Below are 13,775 nucleotides of genomic sequence, written 5' to 3'. Positions count from 1 at the left end.
TGTTGAAGCAGCTGATTGTGTCATTATTTAATGATGGTCTTTGAACATTTTTGGATGACTTTAGCCTGTAAATTATCCATAGCACAGTAAACTGAAACTTTCTTTTTGTAGTTGTCACTAGGAAAAGCAAAAAACCAAAACCCACCTCATAAAACACCTAAGATTCCAAAATAATAATTGCATAAAATGAAATTCAGAGGTAGATATTGCTTTTAAAAACTGTTGCGTGTTGCAGTGTGATGATGACCTTTGTACAACTGTCAAAATCAGAACTCCAGAGTCTCACTGCATAAATATTTGAGACCTCTGAAGTAATCCTTTTTTAATTAAGTGTATGTTCTGACAGCTGATTATTCTGAGTGTGTGCTACATTTCAGAAAATAATCACTTTGTTGTGCTGACTCCCACATTGTCAAGAGCTTAATTTTCCAAAAAACAGTGGTTTATTTTGCAAGTGGTTGTTTAAACTCTTCTGAAATTGCTCATGTGTTTTGTCTCATGTCCAAAGAACTTGTATTTTTTTAAAACACTTCAGGATAAGGCTTTGAATACTGTTTAGTTCAATCTTAAGTATACTAGAAGAAAGAAGATGTATTGAAATAATTGAAGGTAAAGAATTTTATAGAACTTTTCTTGTATTTTGAAGTTTTATGAACAATAGGAATAGGGAGATCAAATTTGAGATTTAGCAATGCTATGTTACTCCTATAGATAACAAACATTTTATACACTGTAAATGTCTTCAGAAGCTGTTCCCTGTGATAAAGATTTAAGTGTACTTTTACCATTAATTCCAGTATTTTCAAGATGGAGACAGGATATAACTAATTTTATTTTCTGAGATGGGTTTATATTTGGGGTCTGCATCTGTGAGCTGTCAGTTAACAAAGTTTTCTCTTGGTCTGGGTGCTTTTCCACACCTAGATATTTGATGACAGCTCAGTAAATTTTCATTGTCTCACATGTTATGCCAGTAGAAGTAATTTTCTCCATGCTGTCAGTGTGTTGTGTCCGATACTGCCTCACCCATAAGAAAGGGAGCCCAGTTCAATTCTCATCATTCACTTATTTTTCCAAAACATGGAATTACTGTAGAGTCACATTCATATCAGACTTCTGACTTGGTTGATCTGCACCACTTCAAAATCAACTCTTACCTGATTTTTCTGTATTTCTTTTCATCAACTGACCATGCAACTTCCACAAGTACTGTCATATAGCGTATTTTATCTGCTCAGTGAAGCCTGTATCTTGATGGAAGCAGAAACCCCTCTTCTTTTTTTGGGAAACTTAATATGATGACTTCTTATTTCCCAATAATCAAAAAAAAATCTGCAGGGGGGTGTTTAAGGGAAACAATTTTAAAACTTTAACCATCAAATTTTAAAGGAGATACTGGTATTGGTGTTTATATTTAGAACAAGCATTTTAATAATTGCTCCTTAGGCCCTTTGGTGATAAGCTGTAATTACTCTTGATCAAAACCACATTTAGGATGACCACTTTATCTGAAGTTGCAGTCATATTTTTGCCAGCAAGGTAGAAATCAGGAGGCCTGGCTGCTATGGAAACTGGATCTTAACAGTAAATGCATGTTCGTTATTTGCTACCCCTTGGCTTAGCAGAATTAGGTTTTACTGCTAGTGTATCAAAGGTTAGAACATACACCATCACAGAGGAAAACTTCAGAGTGGTTCTTATTTATCTACTGTGGAACTATACCCAAAATTTTAGACGGGGCGTCAGCAGAGAGAATTCATGGACCTTCCACTACTGTATGTTATGTTACTTGTTCTTGGAAACAAAAAGTTAATAACTTTTGCAAGCAATACAAATAGTACACTTTTTTAAAGACTGTAAGACAGCTGTGTAATGCATAGACATGTAACTTAATGCGCTACTATACCATGCATGTACACTGTAATAAAAATAGAATAAGGATTTGTTCTTATCAGCACCTGTATTCATCTCATTAAAATCTGAGAAAGATGAGTACAGGAGAGTTTAAATGTATGCAGCCTGTACCTCCAGATCCTGTTTTTCTTACCAAATTTAGACTACATTTAACTTGGAAGGTCCTAAATATATCTGGAATATTCCTATAGCTATGGCCAGGTAGACATATGTACTTTGTCTGAAAGTGTTTCTGTTTTATTTACTTGCTGGCTCCCAAGAAGAAAGGAAAGCAGGGATGCAAACAGGAATGCCTTCGCCCAGCTCCACAAGAGCCCAGGGAGAGCTTCTTACTTGTCTTTTCATGGTCATTTGTGGGTTTTTTGGTTTTGTTTTGATTTTTGACAGTCTCGGTCAACACAATAGAAAAAGTAATATTGTATGGGCATAATGGTTTTCTGCCTTTATGGTAGCTGTATAAATAGTTGAAGCACTCACTATTTTTGGATGCTGAGACTTTGTGATAAGAGGAATTATTTTTATTATTTCTAGTCAAACAGGCTAGGAAAACAGATTGGATTCACAGGTAGAATTTGGGCTGCTCAAATGTGCTGTTCATATTTGGTGGAATTTAACATTTGGAAGAAATGGGTGTGATGTATGAACGTCAGAGTTCTCGCAGGTGATGTAGTGGTATGTGTCAGTTCTGACTAAACGGGTGGCTTTGTTTCATGATTAAGTCTGTTTCAGAATGGAAGAATATTTGTTCACTTCTCTTTCTCACTTCACCATGTGTTGTCTGATTGGATCTCAAATACTTTTTAGCCTCAAATATACAGGGAGGAAGGAGGAGGATGGCAGTTGGCCTCTCCATTGGGCAGCAGTGACAGTGTATTCATTGCAGATGTGCAAGATTGACGTGTACATTTTTTTCCTTTGGATGGCATTTGAATTGATGTCCCACTCCCTAGCAGAATTCTTGGGCATGAATCATGTGGTTTGTATTGCAGCTGCTGTGCTCTGCTGAAATAAATATCCATTGGGGAAAAGAAAAGGGAGAAAAGGTATTTCCCATTGTTTCTGGAATTAATAACTTAAGATACTTGCAGACTTGGGGTATTGGAACGGCTGCAAAGCTGAAAGTAAGGAAACTTTCACTTCAGCCCTTGTTTCCATTAATACTCAAGAGCATCAAGACTTAAACCGTGCTGGTTTCTTTGACGGTTTCTTGGCAGGCTGGAGCAGGCAGCTCCCAGTTAATGCACTGGCTGTTTTAAACTTCATTCTTTGGCACTGAGGTCTTCTCTTACACTGTATAGCAAATGTAAGTGCCTGTCTCTGGTGCTGAGGACTCAGCTGGGTGACAGGGCACCTGAACCAGTGAGTGGTGCTGGCTTTGAATACATCAGTAGCTCAGGGGTGCTCAGAGCCTGATAGTACAGCCAGGATGGAATTTCTGATGTTCTTGGCCGCAGGCTCTGCAGTACCTTTTAGTGAGTCTAAGAAATGGTTCAAGAATATTTCATACATGCTGGCTTTTTTCAAACAACACAAATACACATGATAAACTCATTTTTTTGGTGTTGGTGTAACCTCACTGGAGCAAGGGAAATCAAAATCCGCAGTACTAATTAGACTTACCTGCTGCTGAATCTTCCAGAAATTCATTAGGCAAAACTTTACTCCTTAATACCGTTTCAAATCCCCAGCTTTCATTTTGCCAAGTTCAATAATGATAATAGCAATAATTCACTTTGGTTAATGGTAAAACTTTAAACATTTGATCAAGTATGAATTTCTGGAGGCAATGCTTTTGAAGAAAAAAGGTTGCTCGTAGTATAACCTACTGGACTTTGGCATACTGACGTATCTTTATGAAGCATTTTGTTACATTCTGTAAGGTGGTAGATTTTTTTTATTTATTAGACAAAACAAAACCCTGTAAAAGATAACCTAGTTGGTTGTTTTTCCTCACTGATGAACTAGTGCTCTAAAAATGTTGCGTAGTACAACAGGAGAAGCTTTGCTCTGCATTTTGCTGTGTTTAAAGTTCATGGAAGTTTTTGCATTCTGTCAGAGTGAATTTATTTACTAAATCAGAAAAATGTCATTTGTGTACAAAAAGCTACAGACTCTATGTGGATTTACAGTTATATGATTCAGGGACTAGTAATTACAAAATATTTGTCCAGGCTTAGATAAATCATGGGCATGAAATCCATTGAGGAATAAAAGTGATAAATAGTGTCAGTGTAGGTCACTGCGTAATTTTCTTTACTCTAATTTTTTTTGACTCTTTGGGTGATTAGTCCCACATGTGGTACATCAGAGTTTGCACTTGAGCCTGCCTTGAGACCTTGCAGAAAGTCCTGCAGCTCTAGATTTTAGTGGATGTTGAGAATTTAATGCCAATCACATTTTATTGAAAATGCTGTGAAATATTTATTGAAAATAAATATTATCACAAGGAATAACTGGAAAAATCAGACTGAAAAATAGTGTCAATTAATATCAAAATCTTATGTTTAAGTGACTCGAATCAGATGATTAGCAAATAAATTACACTTCATTTTGACTAGGTATGTAAGTACAATCAAAATAGCACAGACAAGCTAAGTTTTAGGAAACAGATATACCAAGTGACCACAGGACAGAAGTTCTCTAACAAAAACTCACTGATTGAATCAAATTCTGTTTTAGATGGCAATGAAAGCAAAACAACGCATGCTGAAGGAAGACTGGGAATTTTTTAAACAGAGACGTTTTATTGAAGAGCAGGTAGGATTTTTTTTTATACCTTACTAAGTTATACTAATGTTTAATATATTTGTATTTAATATATTTGTAAAATGCAAACCTGTAAGTGTAGTATATCATTTTAGTTTACATGATCCAATTTTGCGACTATTGCAGGCATGAAATTTGGTCAGCTAAAGTACAGAAAAGCAAGATCGAGTAAGAGTATGTAGTAATATGTAATCGCAGTTACTACAAAGTGCAAATCTAAGTACCATAGTCTTAGGATTGGTTACCAGGTGTTAAAATTCTTTATATAACAAAAGGGGCATTTCTGATGCTTTTAGAGTGGGATCCAAAACAGCCAATACATTAAGTGTGGGGCTGCTTTGATGTATGTGACAGGGAATGTTGTGTTTGAGAGTTAAACAAGTTCCCTCGTGTGTGCAGAGCTGGGGAGTGTGAGCCATGGCAGCAAGGCAGATGAGCCCATCTCTTATGGCTCTGGAGGTGGCTCCTCCGTGTGTTTTGTGGGGAAAAGGCTGAGCAGAACCGTCTGCCTTCTTTAAGATGTAGCCAGATAGGGGCCTGTAGAAGTTCCTATGTTATTATAAAACGATCTCCTGTTTAAGACACACCACTCTCCTCTGTAGCCTAGAAGTGTTCAAATAGCTCATGCCTTCCGTAAGAGTACAGAGTGACCCCACTGGAGTCAAGGCTGGATGGGGAACTGTCCGTTCCTGTACCGCTGTGCAGGAAGAAATGCTGGTCATGAGCCAGAGAAAGAGAGAGTATGATAGTACATTTTAATAAACTTAAGCTTAAATTGACAATGCCTCAAATCAGTCATCAGTAAGTACTTTTTCTTATAAGGAACATAAGCCTGTGTTAACCACATCTTTGGAACATCTGGCAAACAGGGCTTCTCAGAGGACTCGAAGAATCCTCTTTTTCCTTGATCCTAATTGGGCTTAAGTGAGCTGTAAGCCTGTGTCTGCTTAGGTAAGGATCAGATCTGGGCATATACAGAAGTAGAAGCTTAGGCACATCCTTATTTAACCAAAGGTTTGTAGGTACCTAATGAAATTAGGTACTTTCAGGATTATGCTGCTGCCAGGTGGAGGTTATTTGCGTTATATTTTTTCACTAATACAATTAAGTCCTGTTTTGGTCAGCTGCTTTGTTCTTGAAACTACCCCATTTTGGCTACAGAATTAGCCCTAATTCTTTTCTGCAAGCTAAGGGTGAGTTTGAATTCTTTCTCCATTTGCCAGCAGTGTCCTTTTGTGCAGACCATGAAACAAGACAAGAACTACTCAAGTTCAGAGTGCGTCAGCAGAAGTACCATGCAAGATGCACATACAAATCAGTCAAGGAGATGGACTTGGCCACTTTACTGTTTCATAGTAGAAACACACTTTCTTGGAAGAGTTTCAGTGCCAAATGTTTGTTGTTTGTAACTTTAAACTTCTTTTCACTCATGATCGAAACACCACCTTCATGAAATTATTGTGAATGCTTCTTTTAAAAATCTTTTACCTAAAGAATCTTTTTCATTATGTAATTTGTTAATCATGATGTGCCATTTAATTGTTCATTAGAAACTTGCACTACTAAACCACCACCTTTATAATTTACTTCAGCTTAATAACAAGAAAGCACTAGCTGGGGAGAACAACTTCACAGACATGAGACACATGCTGTCATCACGTTTGAGTCTGCCTGACTGTCCCAACTGTAATTATAGAAGAAGGTGAGCTGATGTTTTTAATATAAAATCATAACAAATCGTTAATTTCTTGTACGAGGGAAAATGAAACACATTATTGGAACCAAGTGTGGTTACTTTAAATAAATGCTATTTAAACCAGGTCACAAAAATCTGTAATCTTAATTCTTGAACAGATGTACTTGTGATGACTGCAGCCTTTCGCACATTTTAACGTGTGGCATCATGGATTCTCCTATAACGGATGATATCCACATTAACCAGTTACCGCTACAAATTGATTCTGCTCCGGATTATCTATCTGAGATCCGCCCACCCAGTATGTCTTCAGCAAGTTCAGGATCAGGTTCCAGCTCACCTATTACAATTCAGCAACATCCCAGACTGATCCTTGCAGATAATGGTTCTGCACCAACGTTGTAAGTTCTTTTTTTCTGTTTTTAAATTTTGTAGTGAATTGAACTTAAGCAGGCAAGTTGCATTGGTTGACTATTACTATGTAATTCTAGTTTTACAGCAGAAAATTCTATAATATTAATCATACATTCAACAGACCACAACTCCAGTGCTGTACGTTGTACAAACATAAACAGCTTGTATAGTTCTTAAAAATTCTGAAGGCCTTGACTTAACAGTATAGCTAGAACTGTGTGTAGTATGTACTTTCCTGCTTTGAGACTATAGGGAGATCAGATAACTGATCTGTTAGAGCATTGTTTAAAAAGGTCCCGTTTTCTTAGTCTGAGCAAGGGAACAGGTGATCTTTTCTTTGAGGAATGGTCATTTCATATGAATCAGTTTAGTTCAAAAAAAGCCTTTATTAGGAGGCTTTTAGGATTGTTGAAGTTGTGTTAACTCAAGCCTTGCATCAAAAATCATCATCCCTGTCAGAAGTATCTGCCAACCTCTTATTCAGATCATGATGACCCTCAGATTTGAGGCATTAGTCTAACGGTAGACTTCTGCCTATTCCATAATTCAGAGTTAAAACTGCTTGGTGGGCTGTCTTCTGTACGTGGTTAGGGTACAGCTAACCAGCAAGCCTCCTCTGTCATGTGCTGTTCTGAAGGAATATTTTAAAACCTGATTTCAGTGCTGGCAAGAGCACTAATGAAATTCCTGTTGTTGGTACAGTCAAGGGAATTGGCGTTAGCCCCATCAGTGTGGTGTGATGAACAGGAACAGTCAGATGTGTGGGATGTTTCTGATGAATATCACTTCATGACGTTTAATTTCCTTTAAACGTTTACCTTTGCATCCCCTACCATCTATGGTTTAATCTTCCTTAACAGGACTTGAGTTTCTGAACCCATTTGGGAAGCGCTTGAAAACAGATTATGTGGCAGTATGTTCAGCTATATATTCTTAAATGTGTAGTTTGTGATTTCTGTAAACTCTCGTTAGTTTTGGTGCTGAAATGTCCAAAATTGTTCGATTTGTGTCTTCAGAAGCTAGTTCGGTTGAATTCAAGTATTATTTACTGTAAGAGGCCTATTTCTAGGGAAATACCACTGCTCCTTGGGGAAGAGCCATTTTATGTCTCATAATATCCGCTGTATTTTATTTCCTTGTTGCACATTTGAAATATGCCTGATGGTGCCATCATGTAATTAAATTTTGGCACAGTATCTCATGGAATGCAAAAAGATAAAGTGCACAGTTTAGGAGCTCTTTTAAGAGCTCTGGGTTGCTGTAGAAACATGAACTAACCAATCTTTGCAACACTTCCCTGGAGCGGGTAATTAAACATTCATGTTCTTTTACTACCTGTCTCTACAGAAAAAAAAATTGCATTAAGTATTTTAGAGCAGATTCTGAAAAGCACATAGACATGGGGTTGTCTAGGAGCTAATTGCTGCTGAGAAATTTAAGTTAGTGTGATGTGTTCAGTGTTCCCTACTTACTGTTACTGGTTTGACATTTAATGTGTGGAAAAACTTGAATTTTATATTGTACTTTTTTCCAGTTCACATTTTGTGTGAGGGAAATCATTGACATAAACTTTATTCATCCAGTTAAAGGTCATCTATATCCTGTCATTATTAATTTGCTAGATTCTTGATCAGAAAACAGGAGTGGAAAAGTATTTTACACAGAAGTAGCAGAGAATCTTATTTTCAATGCAGTCTGTTGTTCAGACATGCAACTACTCTGTTCAGTAGGATTATATGGCAGGTTGCTTGATTTTTCCTTGCTTGAAAAAGTAAGTTCAGTTAAACAACTTGAAAGACAATCCTTTGACTCCTGATTGAAGCATTTATACAAGAGATGCCCTCAACTGTATTTCATTTTGGTGTTCTACCTGCTTTTACAATAACTAGGTTACCAAGTGCTTTGATTTATCTAAGCCTCTTTTCCTCTCAGTGGTAGTGATGATGAAGATGTTGCACCATTATCAGCAAAATTTGCTGATATCTACCCACTGAATAATTACGACGATGCAGAGGTTGTAGCCAACATGAATGGAATTCACAGCGAGCTAAATGGCGGAGGTGAAAACATGGCACTGAAGGATGAGGTACAGCATTTACAGTGTCTTATCTTTTTCTGGCTGCTGGGTGTTCTTGCTGGAGAAAGACCCATCCTTCACCCCCAAGTTAATGAGTTAATGTTGTCCAGTCTCCTCAGGTGAGCAGCACCAGCAGCAGTTCCTCAGAAGCAGATGATGAAGAAGCAGATGGGGAGAGCAGTGGTGAACCACCAGGGACTCAAAAGGAAGAAATGTCTCTAGGAAAAAGGGCATTAAGGAAAGATGAAGCAAAAATGGATAGTCCACCACCCTCTTACCCCAGTCAGCAGGTATAGTAATCTAAAAGAAAGCCTTGCACTAAATTAACACTTTAAATGTAGCTTTTTGAATGATAATACATTTGGATCTTCATTTAAATATTTACTTTTAATATATTAAGTTATCAGTAGCTAGGTATGATATCTAAAATATTTTCAACTGATTGTATATTGTCATGGCTAATATCTTCCTTTAGTCAAAATTTGGAATTGTTAGTTATATTAAAGGTGGCTTCAGTAAAAAGGTGAAAAATGTCTATTCCTGTCTGTATGAGCAAGAAACAGAAGCTAAAAAGCATTTCTGCTTGGAAGTTTGATCTTGGTCTGTGTTAAATGTTAAGTTATTTGAAATTAATTGAGGAGTTAGGGGGAATTGATGCGGGTACTTAATTAGCAAGTACGTAATACTACATCTGAGAACTAACTTTCCCAGTTGAAACCCTGTGTAGTTAAATCCGTTGCATGACTTATTGGTCTTGGGGTCGTTGATGGGGTTTTGGTTGTGTGTGTGTGGTTTTGATTTTTAATAGTTTAATAATATTAAGTTTTTTGTTGTAAGATCATCACACCAGCCGAAGAACAAAGCTGAGAGTATCTGCCCAGCAGGTCGTGGTATCTGGTGTAACAGCTGAGCACCAAAGCAAAGTATCCAATGGACTTGCCTTTGTGGCTGTGTGGCTTTTAATCCAAGTTACCCTAGTCACTTCTGTTGCTTATTGTATTAAAGAATCCACATTAGAGGGGGCATCTTTGCGAGCTCAGGCAGCGGTCAGGTGGGAACTCCCATTGGATGTTTCCCTGTGGTTAGGGTGTTTGTAAGGCCTTCCACTGGATGTATTTTCTGACATTTTAAGAGTGTTAAGCTACTTTTCTTTCAGTAAGTATATTGAGATGTGTTTTCTGTGTATGGCTGACCAATGGCATAATACTCATGGGCTGAGACCTCTCTCAAACTAGTTCGAAACTGATGAACAGATTCAGCATTTGTTGTGGAAAATCAAATGAGATTATATAAGTCCACTTGCTTTAGGGAAGCAAATTAAAATGCAGGATTAAAAGTCAAATTTAACCTTTCTCTTTTTTGTTTATTTCTTGTAAGGCAAATAATTTTCTCAGAATTATTCTGAGGAACCCCTAATGATTTCTCTTTTAGCCTGATTTTTCTAATAACAGTTGAATATCTACCTTGTAACACTGCATTCAGGTGATTGATTTCACTGGTACATGTCATGTGCATTTGCGATATTTTGGCATTACCTGTTGGGGTTGCTCATTTACTTGGTATCTTTATTAGTCTTTGGTTTCCTTTTCATGCTCAGTATCCAAATATTTGTCAAAATTTGATTATTAATCTCACCATATTGTTTGACATATTTTTTTCCATTTTCACTTGTTAGTAGATTAGTATTGGTTTCTTGATAATACTGATTTTTTTTTTTTTTTTTTACTAAGAAAGTTACTTTTTCCTTTCTAGACACCTAATTAATTAATTGTATTTGGTTTATGCAGTCTTTGGTTGTTAAAATACACCTTGTGTCAAAGGCTATAATGCTTTTAAATGATAATGAGTTATTTGTTTCTGAAGGAAACACCTGTCAACTCGTATTTAGAAATCTAAGTTAGCTAATGTTGCTTTTTGGAAGAACATGGTCTGCCACGTTGCTGTGGAAGAAATAGCAATTGGGAAGTGTTCCTGGTATTGCTTCTGGTAAAATGGTTTTCCAGTGACATGTCAGATGACAGTGGCAGGAGAAAGTACTGAGCTGAGAGAGGGAAATGGAGCTGCTCTTCCCTGGGATGCTTTTCTTCCAAAGTCTTGAATCCTTTTGAGACAGAGGTTAATGATACCTTGAGATCAGTAAAAGGTTCTAATAATGCATGGATTTCTTATGGTTCATGTGATTATGAAATTTTTTGAGGCAAATAACTGGTTCACACAATCACAGAACAGTTGAGTTTGGAAGAGACATCTGCAGATAGTCTAAGCCAGCCCTCCTGCCCAAAGCAAGGTCATCTAGAGAAGGTTGCTCAGCACTTGGCTGGTCGGGTTTTCTGTACCGGGATGGCGGCTCCAGAACTGCTATGGATGACACATTCCAGTGTTCGGCCACTCTCACAAATAAATAAATGCTTTAAGTTTGAGTGGAATTTCTGTATTTGTCTGCACCCATTTCCTCTTGTCCTTTCATGGGATGCCACCGAGCAGAGTCTGGCTCTGTCCCCTTGCTCTCCTCTTCCCCGCATGGTCAGGGGACACACACTGATAAGATCCCCCGAGTCTTCCCTCTGGAGGCTGGACGGTCCCAGCTCTCTCAGCCTCACCTTGCATGACCTGCTCCAAGGCCTAAATCATCTTTGTGGTCACTCACTGGACTCACTCCAGTAGGTCCATGTCTGTCTTACTGGGGAGCCCAGAACTGGCCCCAGTACTCCCAGTGTCTCACCAGTGCTGAGCAGGGAGGATCACCTGCCTTGGTGTGCCAGCAGTGCTCTGCCCAGGGCAGCTCAGGACTGCTTCCAACTTCATCAGCTAACAACCCTTATTGCTACTTGCTACGCAAACTGTTTTTCTATATGCTTGGAAAATTGTGGGAAATAATAATACAGTTTGATTTTTATAGTGGGGTAATTTATTTTTTATAGTGTGGTAATAAATGCTGTTGAGGTGCCTTTTGCTGTCTGTCCTTGATTATCTGTGTCAGTATGTCACTTGTTGTCCATGATACATTAAAATATGTGTGCTATGAAACGCTGTCAATTTTTAGGGCATTCTTTTCTTAACTAAGATAAGGATTCCTCCATTAATACTTCACTATGAAGTTTTTTCCATTGGTATTAGATGAAAGAATTCTGTGGCTGCTCTGAAAATATTAATTGATGTATGGAAAATGAAATATTAATTAATAATTACTAAGAAAAAAAAAAAGGATGGGGAAATATCTGGGTTTATTGTCTGTCAAGTAGATAGATATTATTATTATTATTATTATTATTATTATTATTATTATTATTATTATTATTATTTATTACTTATTATTATTTATTACTTATTATTTATTACTTATTATTTATTACTTATTATTTATTACTTATTATTTATTACTTATTATTTATTACTTATTATTTATTACTTATTATTTATTACTTTGCAGGCTGACCAAGGTCCAAATGCTTGTGAATGTCATGTTTGCAAACAGGAAGCCTCAGGTCTAACAGCCTCTGCACTTGCAACTGGACGCCTGCCTGCTGGCCACCAGTTTATGAACCCTGAAAAACCTGCACATCCTGCACTTCATCTTTATCCTCACATCCATGGACATATACCATTGCATACAATTCCTCATCTGCCCCGTCCACTTATCCATCCCACCCTGTATACAGCTTCTCCCTTTACACACAATAAGGTAAGCCTGGCAAAAGAGAGAAATGCACCCTGGCCTCAGGAAATGTTCTGTACACTTGTATAAACCAGTATGACTGAGTATCAAGCAACCATGAAAGTTGCTTAAATTGTGGTCTGTTTATAGTAGCACTTTGGAGGGAATACTGACAGGTAGGAATCAGGGCAGATGCAGAACTGGTGGAAGATTCATGCAGCAGGGCCTCAGGGTAGCTCTTGTCAGGAAGACTGATAATTTCCTTACTGTGATTAGAAAGAATGTGAAGTCAGGTGAGTCTTCAGTGGTGGAAACAATAATGGGACTTTAGTCAGTGTGATAGGACTAATTATATCTTCATTTCCTGTATATTGAAGGTCTAAATTTAATAGTCCACTTTGGCAGTAATATTGACAATAATATTCTGAGGTTTCAAAATACTAGTAATTTAATTTTTTTTCGAGACAATTGAGACATAGTGGTTTTGTGCTTTGAGAGAACTTGCCTTTTTGCAGGTTCTGCAAAATTCTTTTGACCCAAAACTTCTAAGTTATAAACAAGAGGAAGATGTGTAACAAAAATTGGGAGCAGGTGACTGTTTTTCAGAAGTATGAGTCAAAGCAAGCATTACTGTTAATGCGGTGGTGTTTCACATAGTGCTTAAATCAGTCAAACCCTGGGTGATGCTGAAAGGGGCAAAGCATTTGTCATTTGACACATATTCTTGTTGTCTCCTTTTCATCTGGCCCTGTGATCTTGTGGTTCCAGGGAGAGTAATTATTTCACTAAGATCATTATTACTTACTCTTACCATCCTTCTTAACATGAACTTTGTTTTTTCCTGTCTTATTGGTGTCCCTTCCTTATCTTTGTTGCAGTGCGCCCATTCCTTACCTGTCATTTTTCAACAGCCCAGTGCTGCTCTTCTGAAACCCCTAACTGTTGTACCCCACCTTCTGTCATCTTTCCAGAGCTCTTTTTGCATCCCTTAGAGCAGTCTGCTCAAGCTCTCCTCCATCTACTCCAGCTCTCATCCCCAATCTCTGCTGTCTTTCCCTGAAGCAACTGGGCTCCGTGTATCTATGTTGTGGTGGAGCTAGAAAGACATATGTGGAAGCTGAAGCTTTGGGGAGCTTTCACCTTTGAAGAGCCAGCTGAATTCAGCAGAGCTGGTGGTAAATGATCTAACAGTAAGCTCATAATCCCTGCTGGATCAGGCTTGGTTCATTATGGACAGGCCGTTCTGCCCTGTG

General features: G+C 37.7%; 1 protein-coding gene across 4 annotated transcripts in view; it reads left to right on the top strand.

The window, feature by feature from the left end:
• FAM193A (family with sequence similarity 193 member A) overlaps positions 1-13,775 on the top strand; it is a 78,865-nt gene that overhangs the window by 47,936 nt on the left and 17,154 nt on the right. For 2 of the 4 annotated variants that reach the window (XM_082051987.1, XM_082051984.1), the window contains 7 exons: positions 4,594-4,671; positions 5,904-6,074; positions 6,273-6,382; positions 6,535-6,777; positions 8,723-8,876; positions 8,978-9,157; positions 12,298-12,549. In XM_082051987.1, the coding sequence (XP_081908113.1) occupies positions 4,594-4,671; positions 5,904-6,074; positions 6,273-6,382; positions 6,535-6,777; positions 8,723-8,876; positions 8,978-9,157; positions 12,298-12,549 (1,188 nt within the window). The remainder of the gene's footprint in view (positions 1-4,593; positions 4,672-5,903; positions 6,075-6,272; positions 6,383-6,534; positions 6,778-8,722; positions 8,877-8,977; positions 9,158-12,297; positions 12,550-13,775) is intronic. The other 2 variants (XM_082051985.1, XM_082051986.1) reach the window with 2 other exon arrangements.

This window comes from Streptopelia decaocto (assembly GCF_964273445.1).
Source record: "Streptopelia decaocto genome assembly, chromosome: 4".
In the NCBI taxonomy this organism is placed as follows: Eukaryota; Metazoa; Chordata; class Aves; order Columbiformes; family Columbidae; genus Streptopelia; species Streptopelia decaocto.
The sequence above is the reverse complement of the archived record's forward strand: the minus strand, read 5'-3'. Positions and strand labels throughout refer to the sequence as shown.